The 24,047-nt window shown below is 37.5% G+C and overlaps 1 protein-coding gene across 1 annotated transcript in view; it reads right to left on the bottom strand.

Annotated features, from left to right (window-relative positions):
- LOC150085556 (uncharacterized) overlaps positions 1-24,047 on the bottom strand; it is a 327,690-nt gene that overhangs the window by 20,924 nt on the left and 282,719 nt on the right. The window contains exons 11-12 of the mRNA XM_090374600.1: positions 22,201-22,345; positions 3,799-3,861 (exon numbers count right to left, since the gene is read on the bottom strand). Coding sequence (XP_090230726.1) covers positions 3,799-3,861; positions 22,201-22,345 — 208 coding nt within the window. The remainder of the gene's footprint in view (positions 1-3,798; positions 3,862-22,200; positions 22,346-24,047) is intronic.

Raw genomic sequence — 24,047 nt, 5'->3', positions numbered from 1 at the left:
ATACATATAAATTAACATGTGACACAGAAGCCTATTTGTGCTACTTGTATGATAGATATAAGCTGGTCTGTAACCAACTTACAAAGGAGGTTAGGAAGGCGAAGGCAAATTACGAGAAATCTTTAGCAAAGGATGCAAAGAAAAACAGAAAAACCATCTTTACTTATGTAAACTCTAGAAGGAAGGGGATGAATCAGATTGATCCACTTAATACCGATGGTTCAACTGATAATGATCCTGCTCAAGAAGCCAACAAACTAAAATGAATATTTTGCCTCTACATTCACACATGAAGAGTTATTCAGGAAGAGGAATGCCAGAGGTGTATTCAACTCTGGCAGTAATCTAGATAATCTTTGCACCTGAGGTGGACGGAATCTATCCAGTTATATTGAAGGATGTGGCAAAGGAAGTAAGCAAACCCTGAGCCATAATTATGAGAGCATCCCTGGACTCAGGGGAGGTACCCATGGACTGGAGATGTGCAAAGGTGACACCAATCCACAAAGGAGGATCAAAGGGGAAGATAGGTAATTACAGACCTGTTAGTTTAACTTCTGTTCCAGGGAAATTAATGGAGGCACTGGTTAAAGAAACACTGCAGGATCGTCTAGACAAGACTTCAGTTATAGCTCGGACACAGCACGGGTTTGTTAAAGGGAAGTCTTGACTGACTAATTTGATTGGATACTATGATGTAGTCACAAAGGAACTGGATGCAAAGAATAACTTTGATATCATATATTTGGATTTTAGAAAGGCCTTTGATACTGTTGCACATGGAAGACTGCTTCACAAATTGGAGCAGTGTGGCATTGGAGGCAAATTGCGGCTATGGATAAAGGGATGGTTGAGTGGGAGAAGACAGAGAGTGGTAATCAATGGACACTGCTCTTTGTGGACTAATTTTATTAGTGGAGTTCCTCAGGGGTCAGTGTTGGGTCCATTGTTGTTTTCTGTATTTATAAATGATATTGATGATGGTTAGTTTGTTAGTTTGTTATTTGGTTTTTAGGAGCATTAGCAACTAAGGCAATATTGCTCCGGGATATGCGGTGGTCATTCCCTGACCTTTCCACATCCTCCGTATTTAGTGGTGATGGGCTCGAACCCCGGTCTAATCAAGAAGCGTGTGCTACGCACTGCTGCTCCTTCCCACCTGGCTACGGAGGCGCCTATTGATGATGGTATACCAAGCTTAATATCCAAGTTTTCAGACGATACGAAGGTTGGCAGGGTTGTTAATTTTTTAGTTGCAGCAGTTTACTGTCCTTAACAGTACACTGCTGCAACAGGATCTAGAAAAGTTGAGCAAATGGGCTGAGAGGTGGCAAATGAAGTTTAACATTGATAAATATAAAGTACTACATATGGGAAGCAGTAATCCCAGAGTAACATATCAACTCTGTGGTACCACAGTGACCGTGGTAGAGAATGAAAAGGACCTGGGGTAATTGTGCAGGCAGATAAAGTTTTCTGAGCAGCGTAGATGGTCTGCAAGCGTAGCTCATGGTGTCTTGTCAATGATACACAGGAAGTTTTCTAGCAGGGATAAGGAGGTGATTATTCCCTTGTATAAGGCAATGGTCAGGCCACACCTTGAGTACTGTATACAGGTCTGGAGGCCTCATTTTAAGAAGTATGTAGAGCTGTTGGAATGGGTACAGAGAAGGGCAACAAGATTAGTGAAGGGAACAAAGGGTTTCCCTTACGAAGAAAGGCTTAAGTTTTGCAAATTACAGTGTCTGGAGACTAGGCACCTGCAAGGTGATCTGATTGAGGTGTATAAAGCCTTGAATGGTTTGAACATGCTCAATGCTGATGGGAGTCTTCCTCTTGCTCAAAATAATCACCTGAGAGGGCATAAATTCAAATTGAGGGAAGACGTAGGATAATGTGCAGAAGTTTGCCTTTAGCCAGCGGGTGGTTGATTGCTGGAACAAACTTCCATCTGTCATTGTAGAAGTTGATAGCTTAAACAGATTCAAGGCAGAATTTGACAAACATTTGGGTGAAATAAGGGGGTTTTTTTTGGCTGATGCTACATAAGCTTGCTTTCTTGCATCATGTGCCCTTGCAAATGCTAATGCTAACTGACACAGATTCATGCCTTAACCCTTTCAAGAATAAGATTCATAATGGTTTGGGATTATCTGGGCTCAGAAGAATCAGTTTTCCAGCGCTGTAAAGCAAGTTTCTTCGTAGAACTTTTAAAATTTGTAAAAATGAAAATCTTATACATAAATACCTGTAAATATTAATTTTTTTTTCTTATTTCTGATTTCTTATTTTTTTCCCAACATTAGAGTAAAATTATTGTCAATGAAATCATAATTTAAAAAAAAAAATTCATTTCTTTTTTTATGCAATAGTCATCACAATAACAATAATATCCTCTGCATCTATTTTATTTATGTATCACTTGATTGAGTTTCATCAATTTCTGGATCTGAATTCCAGAGAATTTTTTTAAAATTCAGCTCTTACAAACAAACCCAAATGGGATTGAGGTGTGATTTCCTCTGATTTTCAAACAACCTTCATGTTACTTTATATTAAAACTAGAACAAGATAGCAGCACATACTGGAAAGATTTAATACCATCCATAACCAATATGACCATCAATGGTCATATTGTTTGAGACCAACTTCAAAACATAGATCTACATACTCCAGGAAGCCAGCCCATGAAAAACATTGAACTGCATATGTACTCATGAAAGGGTTCAACAGGGAAGTCTTAAGTTTAATGATAGTTGTTCTTTTTTTTGTGTATGGTGCTTTTTCTGTGCCTAAATTTTGCTTGTCTCCAACATCCTCCTACTGAGGAAGACAGAATTTTCACCATATTAGGGAGTTTTAAAGCTTGGTGACAATTAACTTCATGTTTCTCTACTTAATTTTTTGCCTCCTGAACTTTTGTATCGCTTCCTACTGCCATTCATTTTAGTACCATTTTCCAAGCTGAATCTACACCTTTTTTTTTTTTTTAATTCTCATCACCCCCCTCCCACGAGGAATATTCTTTTCCAATCACAACTACTTTTCTTATTTTTTAAAGCCATTATCTAAGAGTCAGATATCTTTTTAAAGCAGAAAGTGTTTACTTTATATTCATTAATATAACAATCAATCTTCATTTTGATCAAAATGGCATTATAATAAAAAACAAAAGACCCACTATACTCACAGCTGTCAGAATTCTTAAACTTAATTTAACCTTGCCAATAATAATTCAAATAAAACAAGAAATTATATAAATTAAACAGTACAGTTCCTGTACAAATCTTATTTGATAATGCTACTGATTTTTATATAAAAATTAAGCTTGTATGAAATAAGTAAAAAATCAGATGAGTTTGATTTGAATATGAAAGAGGGAATACATGAGAAAAACCTCAAGTATCTAAATATTTTGCTATTTTACATTCGCTTGTTGTTGTTTTTTAATCAGCCCAATTTTACTCTAATCTAATATTTCAGCATATCTGCCTAAAGGCATCAATCCAACCTATTCATTTGCCAATGCTTTGAGGGAAACTATGAGCAATAATCCTTAGCAGGCAGGAATATAGTCTTTTGCCATCAAAAGTTAAAAGTCCTGGAACAAAGGGTAATTAGCTAATCAGGACAATTAGCTAATCTGAAAACATTGACTAAAATTGCAAGAATTTATTTTTCTAATGGCAGCAGAATTAGTTGAAATGAAAATTATCAATATGACTCTATATATAGAAAAATACTTAACAAATTGAACATAATTATCATTTCTTAAATGATGTAATATAAATGGCTTACCGTTATATTTCCTTCAAACCTTGCATAATGATATTTTATGGCACTAATACCCCATAGCAAACCCTTTAAAAACAAAATTATAACTAATTACTAGAATGCAAAATAAAAGTAGATGATAAATAAAAAATAGCATTAATGGTAAAAGAATTCATAAAGTCACTACTAGCCATTAATCAAACTGCACAAGATGCAAAAAACTGCTCTCTCTCCCCTTTAAACAGAAATAAGCGATGCTAATAAATTTGAATGAGTTTAATTTAAATCTGTGCTTAAAAATTTTGCATAATCCACTGTTTAAGGGTCAATGAATGAAAGTTTTATAATACTGAAAAAATTTTACTGTAAGTAACAACAAATTAAACAAAATATTCCATTCATTTTTGCTTTTTAAACCTGACAGCTGGAATTTCAATGACAGCAATAAGTTGTAGAGTATGGCAGTGGAATTGTAGTGTTTAATTTCAGTAAAGAAGTAGTTTTAAGATGCTAATAATGCAGGTTGGCATATATTTGTTTTTGTTTTTAGCAAATAAATTTTATTATCTAGTAAAGCTATAAAATAAAATTTATAACTTTACAAACACAACAATATAGCAAGTTTATAAATAATATAAACCTGCTAGTATAATATGTATTATTGTTGCATAACCTGTGAAGAGAGTAGTGTTATTACTGCATTTAAATATCTATTAGTTTAGTGTAGTATTCTCAATTAAAAAAATTTAAATGGAAATCATGCCTCAAACTAGAGCAGCAAGACAAAAGGCTCAAAGTAGCAAAAGTGTGCTGTAGCTCAAAGGAGACTGAAGGGGACAGTACTTAAAAATGTGCTACTTGTTTGATATTTGTAGACCCATCTGGAACAAGACATGATACACCTAAGGAGGATGTCTTTGTAATAGTAATTTTTGGTTTTTAGGAGCATTAGCAACTAAGGCCATATTGCTCTGAGAATATGCGGTGGTCATTCCCTGACCTTTCCACATCCTCCGTATTTGGTGGTGACGGGCTCGAACCCCGGTCTAATCAAGAAGCATGTGCTACGCACTACTGCTCCTTCCCACCTGGCTATGGAAGCACCTGAATGTCTTTGTGTGTGTTCATTGCAAAGAGTGTGAAAAAATTAAGCACATACTCAACATTCTGATGGGTATTTATGAGAGCATGAAAAACAGGGTGGATGCCCTTAAAGGCATTAAAATGGGGGAGGGCGATCAAGCTCCCAGCTGCCCACCCCAATGCCAGAGCTTACACTCATGCATCAAGCAAAACAGAGACAATCCCCAAAGCACACTGCACTGGTCCCACAGGAGGTAGTTGTCAGTGACTCTATTGTCAGGGAAATGGGAAACAGTACGTTTCCCATTTCCCTGACAATAGAGTGTTTCACATATTGTATCAGATGATATCAGATGATGGTATCAGATGATGCCAACCTTGGTATCATCTGCAAACTTGGACATTAAACCTGATATACCTTCATCAATACCATTGATAAATATACAAAACAACAATGGGACCAACACCAAACTCTGGGGAATTCCAATATTAACATTTGTTCATGAAGAGCAGTGTCCATTGATTACCATTCTCTGTCGTGTCACACTCAATGATCCCTTTATCCATTGTAGCAACTTACCCTTAATGCCATACCTCTCCAATTTGTACAGCAGTCTCCCATGTGCAACAGTATCAAAAGTTTTCCTGAAATCCAAGTATATGATATCAAAATTATTTTTGGCATTCAGTTCCTTTGTGACCACATCATAGTATCCAATCAAATTGTTCACACAAGACCTCCCTTTAACAAACACATGCTGTGTCTTAACTATTACTGCAGTCTTGTCTAGATGATCCTGCAATGTTTCTTTAACCAATGATTCCATTATTTTCCTCGGAAAATAATGGAATCATTGGTTATTGGAACAAGTTAAACTAACAATTCTGTAGTTATTTGTGTCACCTTTTGAACCCCCTTTGTGAATGCAGATGCAAAATACTCATTCAGTTTATCAGCTACCTGAGCATGATCATCAAGAGTCAACCCATCTATGTTAAGTGGTCCAATCTGATTCATCCCATTCCTTCTAGAGTTTACATAAGTAAAGAACTCTTTGCTGTTTTTCTTTGCATCCTTTGCCAAAGATTTCTCGTAAACCACCTTCACCTGCCTAACCTCCTTTGTGACTTGATTACAGACTAGTTTATACCTACCATAGGCTTCTGTGTCACCTGATACTTTATATGCATCCCATACATTTTTCTTCTCTGCCACGAGCCTCATTAATTCACTTGACATCCATTTAGGTCTAAACCTTGAACAGTATTTCTTAGTTGGAATGAAAAGCCTAATAGCCTCCAAAATTAAGTCCCTGAAGGCTTCCCATTTTTAGAATTCAACATTGGTAACATCATCAGTTGATCCCACTGTACAGAATTTAAAAACTGTCTGAGACCTCTGTAATCACCTTTACGAAAGCAGAAGCCCTTGATGGTAGTTACATCTTTAAGTAATTCCCACATCAGTACATTGTGATCACTGTCACCTAGTGGTTCCTTTCTTTGCAATTTCTTAATGCATGAATAATCACTGTCGCACAATCACTGCTGCATGAATAATCAGTATAATGAAGACTATTTGTGTTTTGGATTCTTTTCATCTGGAGAAGAGCAGCCGCATCCTAAGCGTGTTGTTTGTGGTGAGAAACTGGCAAACCAAGCTATGGCTCCAAGTAAGCTGAAAAACCTTCACAAAAAGAACTCACAATTATGCGAGAAACCAATTAAATATTTTCATGGGCTTATAACTGATCAAACATGCCAGGCTGGACCAAAATCACAACTATTTCTGACTTCTTGACAAACCTCAAGAAGCAAGCTATGCCATTACCGAAATAGTGGTAAAAAAGATGAAATCACATACAATTGCTGAGTCATTAGCTTTACCAGCATGCTGTAAAATTGTAAATATTATGTTTGGCGAGGAATATGAAAAAGAGATTTTAAAAACCCCTATGTCTAATGACACCATTAGTCAGCGTATACAAAACATGTCTCAAGACGTTGAGTCGCAAGTGATAGCTAACATTAAAGAAGCTGATTTTTTTTGCCATCCAGTTGGATGAGTCAACTGACATCACTGGAAAAGATCAACTGCTAGCCTTCAGCAGGCTTGTTTGTAATGGAGACATCATTGAACAATTTTTATTTTGCAAACCACTTCCAGAAACAACAAGGCCAGGACATCCTTGATGTTGTCCACAGTTATTTCAGTTCTCATGATTTGTCATGGAAATCATGCATCAGAATTTGCACCGATGGTGCTCCCTCTATGTTGGGAAGCCTGAAAGGATTCATAACACTGGCCAAGCAAAAGAACCCTGGCACTGTTTTTACACTGTTTCTGCACAGAGAGGCCCTCATTTCAAAATCAGTAGTACCTGAGACGATCAAAATTTTTAACTACATCAAGAGTAGACATTAAAATTGAGGTTGTTTTCAGCACTGTGTTCTGCCATGGAAGCTCACACACAACTCCTACTGCACACGGAAGTGAGGTGACTATCTCGAGGGGGGGGGGTACTTTTAAGGTTCTATGAACTGAGGGAAGAGCTTATAATTTTTTTTTACGTTTGAAGAGTCTGAGCTGACTGACCAGACCTGGTGCAATAAAGTTGCTTTCCAAGCTGACATTTCCCAAGCCTTGAACACTCTTAACAAGAGTATGCAGGGAAAGAATGAAAATATTCTTACTTGTACTGCTCTGCTCTTTTAAGGAAAAATTAACATTGTGGGGAGTCAGAATCAAAAAAGAGAATGAAATTGAAATGTTTGAGCTGACAAAAAGTTGCAGACTGGACAAAAATCTTGTTGATTTAATTCTACAAAGTTTTTCAATTGCTGAGTAAAAACATTGAAAAGCATTTTCCGTCACTTAATGTATCTTCCTTGGACTGGGTAAGAGATCCATGCATTGGAATCAGCAGAATTAACTGTTGCAGAAGAAGATGAGCTGATGGAAATAAGAAATGACAGAGCACTGAAACTAAAGCACTCATCAACAGATTTGCCCTCATTCTGGTTGTCTCTCCGACAGGAGTACCCCATTATCATAAAGAAGGCGAATGAAGCACTCCTTCCTTTCTCCACATCGTATCTGTGTGAGGCTGGCTTTTCTGCTATGAACATATTGAAGAGCAAGAACAGGTCACGGCTTCAAACATTGGAGGAGGACTTGAGGGTATGCTTATCAACCATCCGACCTTGGACAAGAGACATCATGAGACATCACCAAGCACAGGTTTCCCACTGATATTTTTATATAAATGATATTTTATTCATTTTAATGATATTTTTTTATAAATATCTTTTTTTTCAATGATAGTTTATTTCAATAATTGAAATAATAACAAATATGAACAAATTTTAAAAACAAATCTTTTGAAATCCAGGTCAATATTATTTTTAAAAATAACACAATGATCAAAATTTTAGCTATCGAACTTTTAAACACAATCTGAATATGCGTTTTTTTTTTAATGATAAAATTTCTCCTTAAGAAACTGATGGCGTGCCTTGACAATTTTAGCACCTTGCTCAGTGTGCCGTGAGTTGAAAATCGCTGCTGTATACAATCCTTTTTAATTTAAGTTGTGTGTGTGTGTTCCAAAAGAAATTAAGGATGCCATTAACATTTGGTTTACTCGATCCATTCAAAGTCTTAAACACTCCAATAAGGTCTCTTCACAGAACTGAAGTCTTTCATGTAAGAGTAACCTTTTGTGTCCATCCTTGACTTATCTTATTGATTTTCTCTGCACTCACTCCAACAGTCCACATCCTTCTCAAAATCTGGCTTCTTGATTCATATGCAGTTCTTAAGATATGGCTTATTCATTGTTTTATATATAGTTGTTTACTTTCCAAATTCAGAGAGCTGGATATCAGTAATTATTAGTGGCAAATGATGCAGAAAGCAAGCTTATAAAGCTGGGGGAAAGACACTTCCCACATCACTTGTCCATCCCCTATAATAATTTGCCTAGTCCTTCCTTAAATTTATTCAAAATACCATTTCCACATATCTGTCCTCAGCCATATTTCCTCAATTTAAATTAATGTCCCCTCTTGTCTGTTTATGAGCAAGGATGCCATCAGCATTTAGTTTACTGAATCCATTGAAATCTCCTCTCATGTGGCTAATTCCTAGATGATGCAATCTGAAAAACTGAATCTTATTGCTCTTCTCTGCACCCATCACAACAGATCCACATCCTACCTAAAATAAGACTTCCAGAATTGTATACAGTAGTACTCACAGATGTAGTCTTACCAATGCCTTATACAATGAGATAACCACCTCCTTATTCCTGCTGGCAAAATTCCTGGATATTGTTTACAAAATCCCATGAGTTGTCCTAACAGCCAATCTGCGCTGCTCAGAGAACTTTAGGTCTGGTGACACATTTGTGGCACATATTTGTGAACATATGGAAAACAGGAGATATTTTGGTCAAAACAAGCAAAACAGAGGAGGAAAAGAGATGTTTCAGAAATGGTAGGAGGTGTTTTTCACTGAAAATTAGATTTCACTAACAAAATGGACAATTTAAATAGTGTATGCTTTTAAAAATTAGCTTACCTGACTCTTTCTGCCTGTGACTTTCTGTTTAGAATGTTAAACATCAACTGATTATAATTCATTCAAGAAAGACACTTTAACAGACTTTACATATTTTCAGAAATGGCAAGTCAAAATTTTTACTCTCCAAAATTGAATCACAAAATATCAGCATACAAATCACCTCAGCTGTAAAATTTGCACTGTTTTTTACTGTGTATACAAAACAGACAATGCTATAGTTTTATAGCATCAAATTGTCATGACATTCATAATGTATAGTCTCTGTACTTCTCTTCTTGATATTTTGCAATTACACTGAACAACAAATTTCAGATCATATCTTGTTACAGGGCATGAAAATAAGTACTAAATACAGAAATAGTGCTTAAAATGATAGATTGGCTCTTGTTTTCAATTTGTTCCATCACTGCAATGTCTTGACGGAAGCACTCACCATGTTCATTGCTGACAGCACAGTTTGGCAGGAAGAAATCCAGGTGTGAATGCAAGAAATGCATATTCAATGACATGTTGAACCACAGTTTTTCGTAAGAAGTAATGAGATCTTCCACAAGCTGCCTGTAGTTGAAGGCTCTCAACTTTTAACATTTCCTAGAAAACCAGTCGAAACATTTCGAAAGGCTTTCCACATTGATTTTTCACTATCACTAAGGGCACATTGGAACTGTTCGTATTTGAAAAGTTGCCTTATTTGTGGACTAATGAAAACACCTGCCTTAATCTTCTCTGTACTGTCTTGGGAATTTCTCTTGTGAGTATATGAATACAGGACCGTTCACTTCCAGAGCTTTCATGAAATTTTTCATGCAACCCAGTTTGATGTGGAGTGATGGAAGCAATACTTTTTTTGGATCTACCAGAGGTTCAAATGCTACATTCTTCATTCCAAGTGACGTTTTTGAATGGGACCAACTCCTCTTCTCGTAGTGCATATCCTTGGCATGACTATCCCACTTGCAGAGAAAGCAACAATACTTAGTGTAACCCTTTTGTATTCCTAATAAAATGGTCATTACCTTTAAATCACCATATACCTGCCAATCATACTTCTGACAGCGTACACCTATGAGGATGCTCTCCATGTTTGCGTATGTTTCTTTTTTTGTGACGGCATACGCAAGAGGTATTGAAGGCAGCATATTTCCATTGTGTAATAACACAGCCTTAAGGATAACCTTAGAAGCATCTATAAATAGTCGCCATTCTTCGGGAATGTACTTCACGTTCATTGCTACCATTAGACCATCAACATCCTTGCAAACAGTGAGTTTACCTTCTGTTTGATAGAGTTTATCAGTCTTTATTTTGAGTATGAAATATCACTTTCGCAGAATGATCTAGAAGATTCCACTATTGAGGCCTTGAGGTCAAATGCTCTGTCTTATTCTTCACCAGTTCGAGATCCCTGATGAGGTCATTAAGCTCACTTTCTATGATCTTATATGGTTCAGAAGGATAAAGGTTTGGACAAAATGGTGATTTTGATCCCTTGACGTAGATGGCTGCTATACTTCTTTGTGTATATCAAGTTGATGTTCATCAGTATCTTCATCAGAATGTACAGTAAAACGGTCGAGTGGTTCAGGAATAGGTAGTATTTGACAGTGAGGCAAGGGACGAATTGCAAATGATATCTTTGGGTATGTCAATGTCCACTTTTTCTTTATATTCATCCCATTTCCAACAGGATGCACTATACAGAAGTAACAATCTGTGATGTGATCTGTTGGCTCCCTCCATATCATGGGCACTGCAAAAGGCATAAAATGACACTTTCAATTCACCCATGCATTGAGTTTTGATGAACAGGTAGTGCAGCATATATGTGGAGCCCAGTTCTTGTCCTGGTCACCTATTTTATATCCTAAGTACACATAGGTGTGCGCACAGGGTGGGGCAGAGGAGCCATTGCCCCCCTGAAATCTTGAAGGGGGCCCTCGGAAAGGGAAATACTCAACATCACTTTGAAAATTTAGAAGATTTACAAATAAATTTTTATTACCCACTTCTTGATATACCCTAATGAATGCTATAGAGAAGAGATTTAATCAAGAAATAATAGTAGTAGTGCCATGTGATGCAATAAAGCAACTGTATGAGCTTATGCAGCATCGGCCAAAAAAAAAAAAAAAAAATCACACCATTCCCTCCAAATGCCTGTCCAGTTCCCCCTTAAATTTATTCAACCTATCAACTTCCAAAACGACAGATGGAAGTTTGTTCCAGCAATTGACCACCCGCTGGCTAAAGGCAAATTTCCGCACATCTATTCTACATGTCTTTTCTTAATTTGAATTTATGCCCCCTTAGGTTCTTAATCTGAACAAGTGGAAGGATCCCATCAGAATTCAGCGTGCTCAACCCATCCAAGACCTTATACACCTCAATCAGATCACCTCGCAGGTGCCTAGTCTCCAGCCACTGCAATTTGCAGAACTTAAGCCTCTCTTGGTAAAAGGATCCCTTCATTCCCCTCACCAATCTTGTTGCCCTTCTCTGTACACGCTCAAGTAAATCTACATCCTTCCGAAAATGAGGCCTCCAGACCTGTAAGCATTACTCAAGGCGTGGCCTAACCATTGCCTTATACAGAGGGACAATCACCTCCTTCTGCCTGCTAGCAAAATTCTTATATATCATTGACAAAACCCCATGACCTGCCCTGGCAGCCTGTCTGCATTGCTCAGAAAACTTCATATCTGACTGCACAATTACTCCCAGGTCTTGTTCATTTTCTACCACCTTAAGTGTAGTACCACACAGTTGGTACGTTTCTCTGGGGTTATTTCTACCCATATGCAGTACTTTGCATTTGTCAAGGTTAAACTTCAGTTCCCACTTCTTAGCCCATCTACCCAAATTATCTAGATCCTGTTGCAGTAGCACACTGCCATTACTGTCATTAACAACCCTGCCAACCTTTGTATCATCTGCAAACTTCGACATTAAGCCTGATATATACCTTCATCGATATCATTGATAAATATACAAAACAACAGTGGACCTAACACCAAACCCTGTGGGACTCCACTAATAACATTAGTCCACAAAGACCAGCACCCATTGATTACCACCCTCTGTCTTCTCCCACTTAACCATCCTTTTATCCATTGTAGCAACTTACTCTTAATACCATTCTGCTCCAATTTGTACAATAGTCTTCCATGCGCAACAGTGTCAAACGCTTTCCTGAAATCCAAATATATGATATCAAAATTATTTTTTGCATCCAGTTCCTTTGTAACCACATCATAATATCCTATCAAATTTGTCAGACAAGACTTTCCCTTAACAAACCCATGCTGTGTCTGAATTATTGCTGCAGTCTTGTCTAGATGATCCTGCAATGCATCTTTAACCAGTGACTCCATTATTTTACCCGAAACAGAAGTTAAACTAACTGGTCTGTAATTACTCGTGTCACCCTTCGATCCCCCTTTGTGAATTGGGGATACATTTGCACTTCTCCAGTCCTTGGGAACCTCCCCTGAGTCCAAGGATGCTCTCATAATTATGGCTAAGGGTTTGCTTAGTTGCTTTGCCGCCTCCTTTAATACAACTGGATAGATCCCATCCACCCCAGGTGCTTTTCTTATGTTTAACTTCAACAATTTCTCCTCCACTTTGCTTTCAGTTATTACAAAATCATTAAGTATCCTGCTACAATTTGATAACCTTCTGCCATTTTCAAACCTTAATAATTCCTCATGTGTGAATGTAGATGCAAAATACTCATTCAGTTTGTTTGCTATCTGAGCAGGATCATCAACAGTCGAACCATCGATGTCAAGTGGACCAATCAGATTTATCCCCTTCCTTTTAGAGTTTATATAAGTAAAGAAATCCTTGCTGTTTTTCTTAGCATCTTTTGCCAAGGATTTCTTGTAATCTGCCTTCACCTGCCTAACCTCCTTTGTGACCTGATTACAGACTAGCTTATATCTGCAATAGGCTTCTGAGTTGCTTGATAATTTATATGCATCCCATGCAATTTTCTTCTCTGTTACGAGTCTCATTAGTTCATTAGATAACCATTTAGGCCTAAACCTTGAACAATATTTCTTAATAGGTATGAAACTTTTAGTAGCATCTACGATTAATTCCTTGAATGCTTCCCACTTAGAATTTACTGTTGGTAACATCGTCAGTTTATCCCACTGTACAGAATTTAAAAACTGTTGGAGACCACTGTGCTCACCTTTACGGAAGAAAAAACCCTTTCCTTTACCCCTGATGGTAATTAAATCTTTAAGTAAATCCCACATCAGTACACTGTGATCACTGCCACGTAGTGGTTCCTTTATCTGGAAATTCTTAATACACTAATGATCACTGCTGATAACCAGATCAAGAGTATTACTTTCTCTGGTTGCCTCTCGAACATGCTGCTGCAGAAAACAATCATGTGGGGGGTCTGGGTGCGAGAATAGCCTGTGCAGACATTGCTCCTTAAAGCTCTTCAAACAGAGAAGTTTTTCCTGATTTATTTTCTGCTTTATTAGTTTAAATTGTCATATTAACTTATTTTCTAGAGTAGCTTTATATTCCTAGTTACGATACTTAGTTTAAAGTTTAACTTAGACAGAGATTTCGTAGATATTACTTAGTATCGGTAACGGTATCAAATCCACGTGTCACAAATTGAACGAGAGGTCTTTTAACCAAATTTAGTCGATTTATTAACCAATTGTTATATCAAATTATCTTCTATAAGTAGATTATAGACCTAGTCAGGATCCTTAGTTTATTCTAAATTGAGATAGCGAGATTTCGAAGCTAATCAATACTTACGAGTCCGTAGAAATACCGTTCGTGAATTCCCGCCATTTTTACACGATAGCATAAGCTTAGTGTAGTATACTGCATAATATAATATTGTCAATTAATCAGTAAATCTATTAATCTTGATAAACTTTATTGTCAATTAAATTGTATTTTTAACTCTATATATATATAACGACTTAATCGTAACAAATAATTAATACATAACTATAGTGGTACAAGTGATACGGAAGTTGTATAAAGGAAACACTAGATACCGAAAAAAAAAAAAAAAAAAATATATATATAACATAACTGTTTTGGGATATAACTTAAGGATTTAATTTTTGTTTTAAATTTTATTGAATTAAATTGGAATCATGACTCTGACCAGAGCAGCAAAGCAAAAGGCTCAAGCTAATGGGAGTGCTGTGGTTCAGGGGAGAACTGAGGGGGGCAGTTGCCCTCTGAATCACAGTCTATTAAAATGCACTGTTTGCTTGATGTTTGCGGAGCAGTCGGGTACGGGACATGATACTGCCAAGGGGGATGTCTTTGTGTGTGCACGATGTAAGGAGTGCAAGGAAATCAGGCGACAACTCAGCGTTGTTATGGGCCTTTATGAGACCTTGAAGGACAGGGTGGATGCCCTCGAAGGAAATAAATTGAGGGGCCCATCAAGCTCTCAGCTGCCCACATCAACGCCAGAGCTTGCACTTGGTCATCAGGCAACACAGGGGCAGCCCCCTAGGCAGAATGCGCTGGTCCCACAGGAACTAGTAGTTGTTGGTGACTCTATTGTCAGGGAAACGGGGAACATGCTTTGTAAAAAGGATAGGTGGAATAGGACCAGGGTATGTCTGCCAGGGGCAAAGGTTGATGACGTAGAGCGGATATCATCTTTTAAGGGCACAAAAGGTGATATAGTTGTACACGTTGGCACTAATGATATTAAGAGTAGGAGACCGGCGGAATTACTTAGCAAGTACAGGTCACTGTTGAAAAAAAGCCGTGAATTAGGGTGGAACTTGAAAGTGTCTGCAATTCTGCCCAGACACGATAGGAGGGAGTATATGATGAGAGCCTTGTCGATCAATTCGGCCCTGGAGGGATTGTGCAAGGCTCAAGGGGTAGAATTTTTGTCAGCCTGGACTGTACTTGTTAACAGGAGAGATTGCTTCTACAGGGATGGGATACACTTAAATAGAAAGGGTGCAAGAATTTTTGCTGATGCTGTCGAGGCAGTGTTAGGTGGGTCGGAAAACTGCTAGTTGGGGGGGATACAAGGACTAATAGATTAACAGTAGCCACTGGCAGAGGTGGAAGTGATTCTTGCACTGCTTCTATTCAAAAGAGCAGAAGTCTGAAAAGCAAGATGCAGGATATTTCAGAGACTGCTGGTAGTCATTGCGTTACAAGTAAACACATGGGTTGTGTTAAGTAGCTAAGAATAGAAACAGGTGCATGTATACCTGCGTGTACACCAATGCTAGTAGTTTGGTAAATAAATTTGATGAATTTGAGGTATTGCTCAAAACATCAAAGGCAGATATTGTTGGGATATCAGAGACGTGGTGTCACACAGATATAAGTAATGCGGAACTGGAATTTGGGGAATACAATGTATATAGAAAGGATAGACAGGACAGGAGGGGAGGAAGGGTTATGCTATTAATTAAGAAACACATAAAGTCCAAGGAAGTGAAGCCAGTCGACATCGATGGACAGGGCAGTGTCGAGTCAGTTTGGTGTGACATAAGCATAGGGAAATCAAAATTGAGAGTAGGAGTGTGCTATAGGCCTAATGACTCCGATGAGTATAATAATATATTGTACAGGGAAATAGAGTGGGCCAGTAAATCAGAGAGTCTTATAATGGGGGATTTTAATTTCCCAGATATTGACTGGAATTTGTGGGTTGGTCACTCGCACACTAGCAAGGCTTTTGTGGATTTATTGGATGATTGTTTTCTACATCAGCATGTTCGTGAGGCAACAAGAGGGAGCAATACTCTTGATCTGATTATCAGTAGTGATTCTTCATGCATTAAGAACCTGCAGATAAATGAACCACTAGGTGGCAGTGATCACAGTGTGTTGAAGTGGGATTTACTCAAGGAGGTAACTACCATCAGAGGTAAAGGGAAGGGTTTTTGTTTTCGTAAAGGCGACTATGATGGTCTGAGACAGTATTTAAATTCTATACAGTGGGACCAACTGATGATGTTACCAACAGCAAACTCAAAATGGGAAGCATTCAAGGAACTAATCTTGGTGGCTACCAGGCTTTACATACCAACTAAGAAATATTGTTCAAGGTTTAGGCCTAAATGGTTGTCAGATGGACTAATGAGACGTGGCAGAGAAGAAAAATGCATGGGATACATACAAATTAATGGGTGACATGGAAGCCTATGATAGATATAAGTTGGTCTGTAACCAAGTCACAAAGGAGATTAGGCAGGCAAAGGCAGACTACAAAAAATCCTTGGCAAAGGATGCAAAGAAAAACAGAAAGGAGTTCTTTACATACTTGAACTCGAGAAGGAAAGGGATGAATCAGATTGGTCCACTGGATATTGATGGTTCAACAGTTGAGGATCCTGCTCAGGTGGCTAACAATCTAAACGAGTATTTTGCATCTACATTCACGCATGAGGAGTTATTCAGGAAGGAGAATGATGTAGGTAAAGTAAACATTGGCAGTGAGCTGGATGATTTTGTAATAACTGAGAGGAAAGTGGAGGAGAGATTGTTGAGGATAAACATAAAAAAGGCACCTGGGGTGGATGGGATCTATCCAGTTATATTAAAGGAGGCAGCAAAGGAAGTATGCAAACCCCTAGCCATAATTATGAGAGCTTCTTTGGACTCAGGGGAGGTACCCATAGACTGGAGGTGTGCAAATGTAACCCCAATTCACAAAGGAGGATCCAAGTCTGACACAAGTAATTATAGACCTGTTAGTTTAACTTCTGTTCCAGGTAAATTAATGGAGGCACTGGTTAAAGAAGCACTGCAGGATCATCTAGACAAGAATTCAGTTATAGCTCAGACGCAGCATGGTTTTGTTAAGGGCAGGTCTTGCCTGACCAATTTGATTGGATACTATGATGTAGTCACAAAAGAACTGGATGCAAGGAATAACTTTGATATTATATATTTGGATCTTAGAAAGGCTTTTGATACTGTTGCACATGGAAGACTGCTGCACAAATTGGAGCAGTGTGGCATTGGAGGCAAATTGCTGCTATGGATAAGGGGATGGTTGAGTGGCAGAAGACAGAGAGTGGTAATCAATGGACACTGCTCAACGTGGACTAATGTTATTAGTGGAGTTCCTCAAGGTTCAGTGTTGGTCCATTGTTGTTTTCGGTGTTTATGAATGATATTGATGATGGGATATCAAGTTTAATGTCTAAGTTTGCAGATGATACAAAGGTTGGCAGGGTCGTTAAGGGCACTACTGACGCTATGCTGCTGCAACAGGATCTGGAAAGGTTGAACAGATGGGCTGAGAGGTGGCAAATGAAGTTTAACATTGACAAATGTAAAGTACTACATATGGGTAACAGTAACCCCAGAGCAATGTATCAACTCTGCGGTACTACACTGACAGTGGTGGAGAATGAAAAGGACCTGGGGGTAATTGTGCAGGCAGATATGAAGTTCTCTGAGCAGTGCAGACGAGCTGCAAGAGTAGCTCATGGTGTCTTGTCAATGATATACAGGAATTTTTCTAGCAGGGATAAGGAGGTGATTATTCCCTTGTATAAGGCAATGGTTAGGCCACATCTTGAGTACTGTATACAGGTCTGGAGGCCTCATTTCAAGAAGGATGTAGAGCTGCTGGAACGGGTACAGAGAAGGGCAACAAGATTAGTAAATGGAACAAAGGGTTGCTCTTACGAAGAAAGGCTTAAGTTTTGCAAATTACGGAGTCTGGAGACTAGGCACCGGCGAGGTGATCTGATAGAGGTGTATAAGGCTTTGAATGGTTTGAGCATGCTCAATGCCAATGGGATTCTTCATCTTTCTCAGAATAATCACCTCAGAGGGCATAAATTCAAATTGAGGAAGGACGGATGTCGGATAGATGTGCGGAAATTTGCCTTTGGCCAGCGGGTGGTTGGTTGGTGGAACCGACTTCCATCACTTGTTGTTGAAGTTGATAGCCTAAACAAATTTAAAGCTCAACTGGACAGGTATTTCGAACGAACGGAGGGGTGAAATGGGAGAGGGTTTTTTTTTTTTTTTTTGGCTGATGCTGAATAAGCTTGCTTTCTTGCATCATATGCCTCTACTAATGCTAATGCTAATATCTGGGAAGTTAAAATCCAAAATGAGTCATATAAAAACAAAATTAAGAAGCATCATGATGCAAGAACGGTTGAACTACTTATTGCTTTCATATGTGGAACAAGATTTAACTGCTGCAGTCACTGAAGAAGAAGTAATTGATGAATTCATCACCTTTGTTCCTTTTAAACATAGAATTTGTAATAAATAAATAAATAGACCTAAAATCATTGTAAACCTAAAAAGGTTGAATATTTATAAGTTACGAACTATTATAATGTATTTTAATGTACCGTATATGTTTTCTAAATAAATTATTATAAAAATTTATTTTTTAAATAACTAAAAGTTTTAATATATATACAAAATTGTATTTATAAAAATATATTTATTTAAAAATAAAATTTAGTCTGTATTTTTCATCTATAGTTTTAGTTTTCTGAAAAGAATGGAGTATATGCCGATACTGCTGATATATTTGCAAAAGTAGTTGCCAGTAAGTTAGCGATTTCCTTGGGGTTGGTTATCTCCTGTCCATTCCAGATTATTAGTGGAGTTGGAACTGAAAGAAATTTCCCATTTAGTTTTCTGATTTTGTTCCATATGACACGGGTATCTGTATTTTTGTTAATTGTGGAGGCGAAACGTATCCATGATTCCTTTCTACTTTTACGCTGGAGATATCTAGCTTTGGCTCTGGCTTTTTTAAAATTTATGAGATTGATGAAAATGGGATATTTTCGGAAGAGATTCCAAGCTTTGTTCTTCTCTCTTTTGGCCATACTGCATTCTTCAGTCCACCATGCTGTGTCATGTTTATGGCATTTTCCAGATGACCGAGGAATTGTAGCTTCAGTTGCTATTAAAATTTGGTTTGTGACATGAGCTGTAGCATTGTCTATGGGCTGAGTGGTGATTATTTGTTCATCTATTGCTGCAATTGTTTTATATTTAGTCCAGTCAGCTTTATGGAATCTCCATCTTTTTTGGCCATTGTGATGTGCAACATCATTTGTTAGTATTTTGCAGATCACAGGAAAATGGTCGCTATTCAGTGGATTCTTCAATATTGACCATTCAATCAATGGGTATAGGACAGGTGAACATATGGATACGTCAATTGCAGAGGCTGTTCCAGTAGGCAAATGGATGTATGTCTCAGTACCAGTATTAAGGAGAGAGATTTTGCTCTTCCAGTAATTTCTCAATCAATTTACCACGTTTGTCTTGATGACGGGATCCCCACATGGGATGGTGACTATTTAAATCTCCCATAATACAGACCGGAGGTGGAAGCTGGGTTACTAACGCTTCCAAATCTGAAAATGAAAATTCTTGATTTGGGGGAAGGTAGAGTGAGACCAGTGAGAAAGTAAAATGTATTGAGACTCGAACTGCAACTGCTTCCAAAAGAGTTTGTAGTTGGAGGCGTTTACACAGAATTTTGGAATCAATTAAGATTGCAACTCCACCATGAGCTCCTCCGGAAAATCTTCGGTCTTGTCTATAGGTACCGTAGTGGTTTACTGCTGCATTTATTTGTGGTGTGAGGTTAGTTTCTTGAAGGCAGACGCCTACCGGGTGATATTTATCAACTAGATTGCGAATGTCATCCAGGTTGCTGCGAAAACCTTGACAATTCCACTGTATTATTGTGTGCATTATATTGGCTTTGTATTTGTATTTGTCTCTGACTTTTTACGAGTGGGGGTCTGCTTGGATCGCTCAGGCTTTTTCTCTTTTCTGGGGAAGATTGGGCGAACTTCCATCTCTTCCTAAGATTGGTTCTTCTGGGGCTTCTTTTTCACATGTATCCATATGATCATGGGCAGGGGGTTTGTCATCTTTATCTATGTTTTTAGTATTCATGATTGGCCGTGACATAGACGGCATTGTTGGCGGAATTGTAACAGGTGTATTTATGGCTTGATTAGAAGTTGAGGTTGAAGATGATTTTGCTGATGGAGCTAGGATTGAGCGAGCCCAATCAGAAATAGAGATGTTTGGTGGGACTGTAACGTTGGTTTGAACTGAAGTGGTAGTGGTGGTAACAGCAGTTATCTGTTTATGCTGTTGGACAGTTGCTGCATATGAGCGTGTTATTGTAATTGGTGATATTTGTTTCTTTGCCTCAGGGTAGGAAACTTTGTGCTCGGTTTTATACTTCTGAATCATTTTTTCTTTTTTCCATGTTTCACAGTCTTTGGAGTAAGCGGAATGCCTCTGCAGTTTGGACACTGCAAGGTTTGTGCAGAACATTCGGTATGGATATGGTCTTTAGATCCACATGAAGCACATACAGCAGTCCCTCAACATACTGTCTGTGAATGCCCAAATTTTTGACATTTATAACATCTGATTGGGTTCGGTATATACGGTCGGACATGCGAGTTCAAGTATCCGGCTTTTACAGATGTTGGTGGATTTGGCAAGTTGAAAGTTAGTATAATGTTTCTGGTTGGAAGTAGTGAACCATCCTTTTTGATTAGTATTCTTTTTATCTGAATAACATTTTGTTCTGAAAGCTCTTGTTTAATTTCTTCCTCGGATACATGTAGGAGATCCCATTCTGTTACAACTCCTTTTGAGTAGTTTAAGGTGGCATGAGGTGACACTTCTATGGGAGTTCCTCCAAGTGTTTTCAATTTAAGTAGCTTGTCAGAATGCTTGGATTGTGTTGTTTCAACAAGCAGGTCACCTGATTTTAGTCTGCGAACCATTTTTGGTGAGCCAGCGACTTTCTCTAAACTTTTCTGGATCAGAAAAGGAGAAAGCTTGCTGACTGGCTGGTTAGTCAAAGAATGTATTATGAGGAAATGAGGCCAGATATTCTGGTCTGTATCCTTCTTTTGTCTCTTAGCAAAGGAAGGGGTATAATCTTCCTGCTCTCTAGAATGTGATGGGGCATTGATCCAGCAAGAGTCAGTATTGGTATAGTCCATCTTTGCTCCTTTTAGCCCTTGGCAGAGACTTTTCTGCCAAGATTTCCGGCCCCGCCACGGTGAGCAGGAGCAGTGCCTGGTGTGACCAAGCGAAGATTAATAGGTATTAGTAATATACTATGAAAAAAAAGAAAGGTGGCTTTCCTTCCTTGCTCTGTACAGGGACTTTTGTTACAAGAGCTGTTATAAAATGAATAGATTTTTAACGATAAGAACAAAAAGGAACTGTAAATTGCTTTCTGGAAATCGCACTGGAAGTACTGAGAAATCGCTTAGTCACAATCGCTTGGCACCCGGGGCCTCATTTTGAGTTAAAATAAATATGTAATCGACCTGCCACTGGGACCTTAAGGAATTTTTAGAATGAAATAAGTTGAAATATTTTAATGAATTTTCACAATTGCAGAAAATAAACTGCACATATTAAAACAAAAATGTTTGGAAGGGCAAAAATATTTCTATACCCAACACACACACACACACACACACACACACACACACACACACACACACACACACACACACACACACACACACACACACACACACACACACACACACACACAAAAAAATAAACAGACTCAACCACAAGGCAGTTTCATGGGATTATTGTGTGATTAATAGGGTAACCACATCTACTTGTTGTGAAGTGAAATACACTGATTTTATAATTTTTCTCTATTAATGTGTCTTGCATCCTTTATTAATCATGAATTTTAATCATCAAATATTCAAACCATATTTTAGCTAACTTACAGCATTTACAGCAGGAGGCAAGAGAGATGCTGAAATTGCAACACCAACCAATGATCCAATATTACCTCCAAGTATAGATAAAGCAACGCCCCCTCCAGATGGAAGAGCTATCAAGACTCCAGTCCAGAGACTATGTAACTGTCCTCTGTAATATAAAAACTTCACATGTACAATACAACTTACTGTGGTAAGAACTATTTTTATAAATTTACATTCCAAACAAACAAACAAAAAATAAACCTCACTAAATTGCTCTATATTTAATTATGTTCATTAGAATGTTAGTTTTCGCTCTTCATTCTTTTATTTTAATAAAATGTGGGATAAAAAAAAGTAATTTTGCAAATACTGTCATGAAAGGAAACAATAAGAAGATAAAAAGAGAAAAGAAATATTTAACAATTTCCATCTAAGAATTTTCCTATGCTAGTAAAGACAGGTAATTTTGTAAAGCTTTAGCTAGGTTAAATATCAAGTTCTGAAAATAGTCTGCAACTCCAGTTTCAGGAAACATGTATAAATGGTGTAGTGAAAAGCAACAAGGTTAGTTATTGATATAAAAAAGCATTAATGTATTTAAGGCTTGAATAAATTAGATAAGACAATGGGAGAATATCACTTTTTTTTTATGCGGCTAGCACAAAGTAGAGAAACATTTAAATTAAGGAAGAAAAGTTTTAGACTAAATACAAGAAAATCTGGTTTAAATTTACTTTATTTAAAATCAGGAAAATCGATTTTAAGCCAGTGCCCAAAGGAGAGCACTCTTTCCCAATTTTAAATCAATGCCAAAGGGGGAATAGTTTGCAGTCCCTCCCTTGTCTAAATTATAACTGAGCATTGCACTCTATTAACATATTAGCCACAAGGGGATGAGGGATTCGAGGTTATTATCACGTTGACCAAGATTTTTGCAGCTCCAGCAAACGCTAAGTTTTCATTTATATTTATTCGTTTTATTGACTTAATTGTTATACTAAATTATTTTCTATAAGTAGTTTTATAGTTCTAGATTTAGATAGCAATTTTGAAAGTTAATACTTGGCATCCATAGATTTTACATTCGTAACTTGCCGCCATTGTTATACCATATGGAATAGCGTAAGATTTAACGTAAAACTAGATAGCAAAAAACGTAGCACTGTATTAGAAATCTGGTTAGACAGTATACATTAATCATAAATTTTCTTTCGTGTATGAAAGCAGAATCGTATATTTCTTCAAAGTGATTGATAGGAAAGGTCATGTAATACTACTGAATTGGCAAGCAAACATCATTGAGTAGCCAGTACTAACAATTCACTATATGGCCAGCACAGCGAAGTTTGTGGTGTATGTATCAAGCAAGAGCTGCAGTCGAGTAATTTTTACAATTGCGGAAACAATGTCGAAGAGAAAGTGTTTAAAGTATTAATGATAAAGCAAAGATTGTTATGAGGGTTTTAAGAAAAAAGATGTTGCGGAGAAATATGGCATACCTGCAAGCAGTTTATCTACAATTTAAAAAAAAAAAAAAATCGAGAATCAATTTTAAATACAATTGAAGTAGGAGTAGACAAGAAGCGAATTAAGCTGTGTATATATATGAAGATGTTGATAAAATTGTTCTAAAATGGGTGCAAATGATATGTGAAAAGAATATACCAATTTCAGGCCCAATAATTAAGCAACAAGCTCTGAAATTCGCACAGTCCCTTGGACATACAGAATTAATGCGAGCACTGGGTGGCTAGATAAATTTAAGAAGTGCCACAGAATTGTAGAAAAGGTTATTTCGGGAGAAAGTGTTAATGTAAGCGAAGTAGATTGCAACAGTTGGAGAAGAAGATTTGGAAAGAATATGAACC

The sequence above is a fragment of the Mastigoproctus giganteus genome, chromosome 5 (genome assembly GCF_048544385.1).
Source record: "Mastigoproctus giganteus isolate SK-2022 chromosome 5, ASM4854438v1, whole genome shotgun sequence".
NCBI lineage: Eukaryota > Metazoa > Arthropoda > Arachnida > Uropygi > Thelyphonidae > Mastigoproctus > Mastigoproctus giganteus.
Note: the sequence above shows the minus strand (reverse complement) of the source record. Positions and strands in the feature narration are given on the sequence as shown.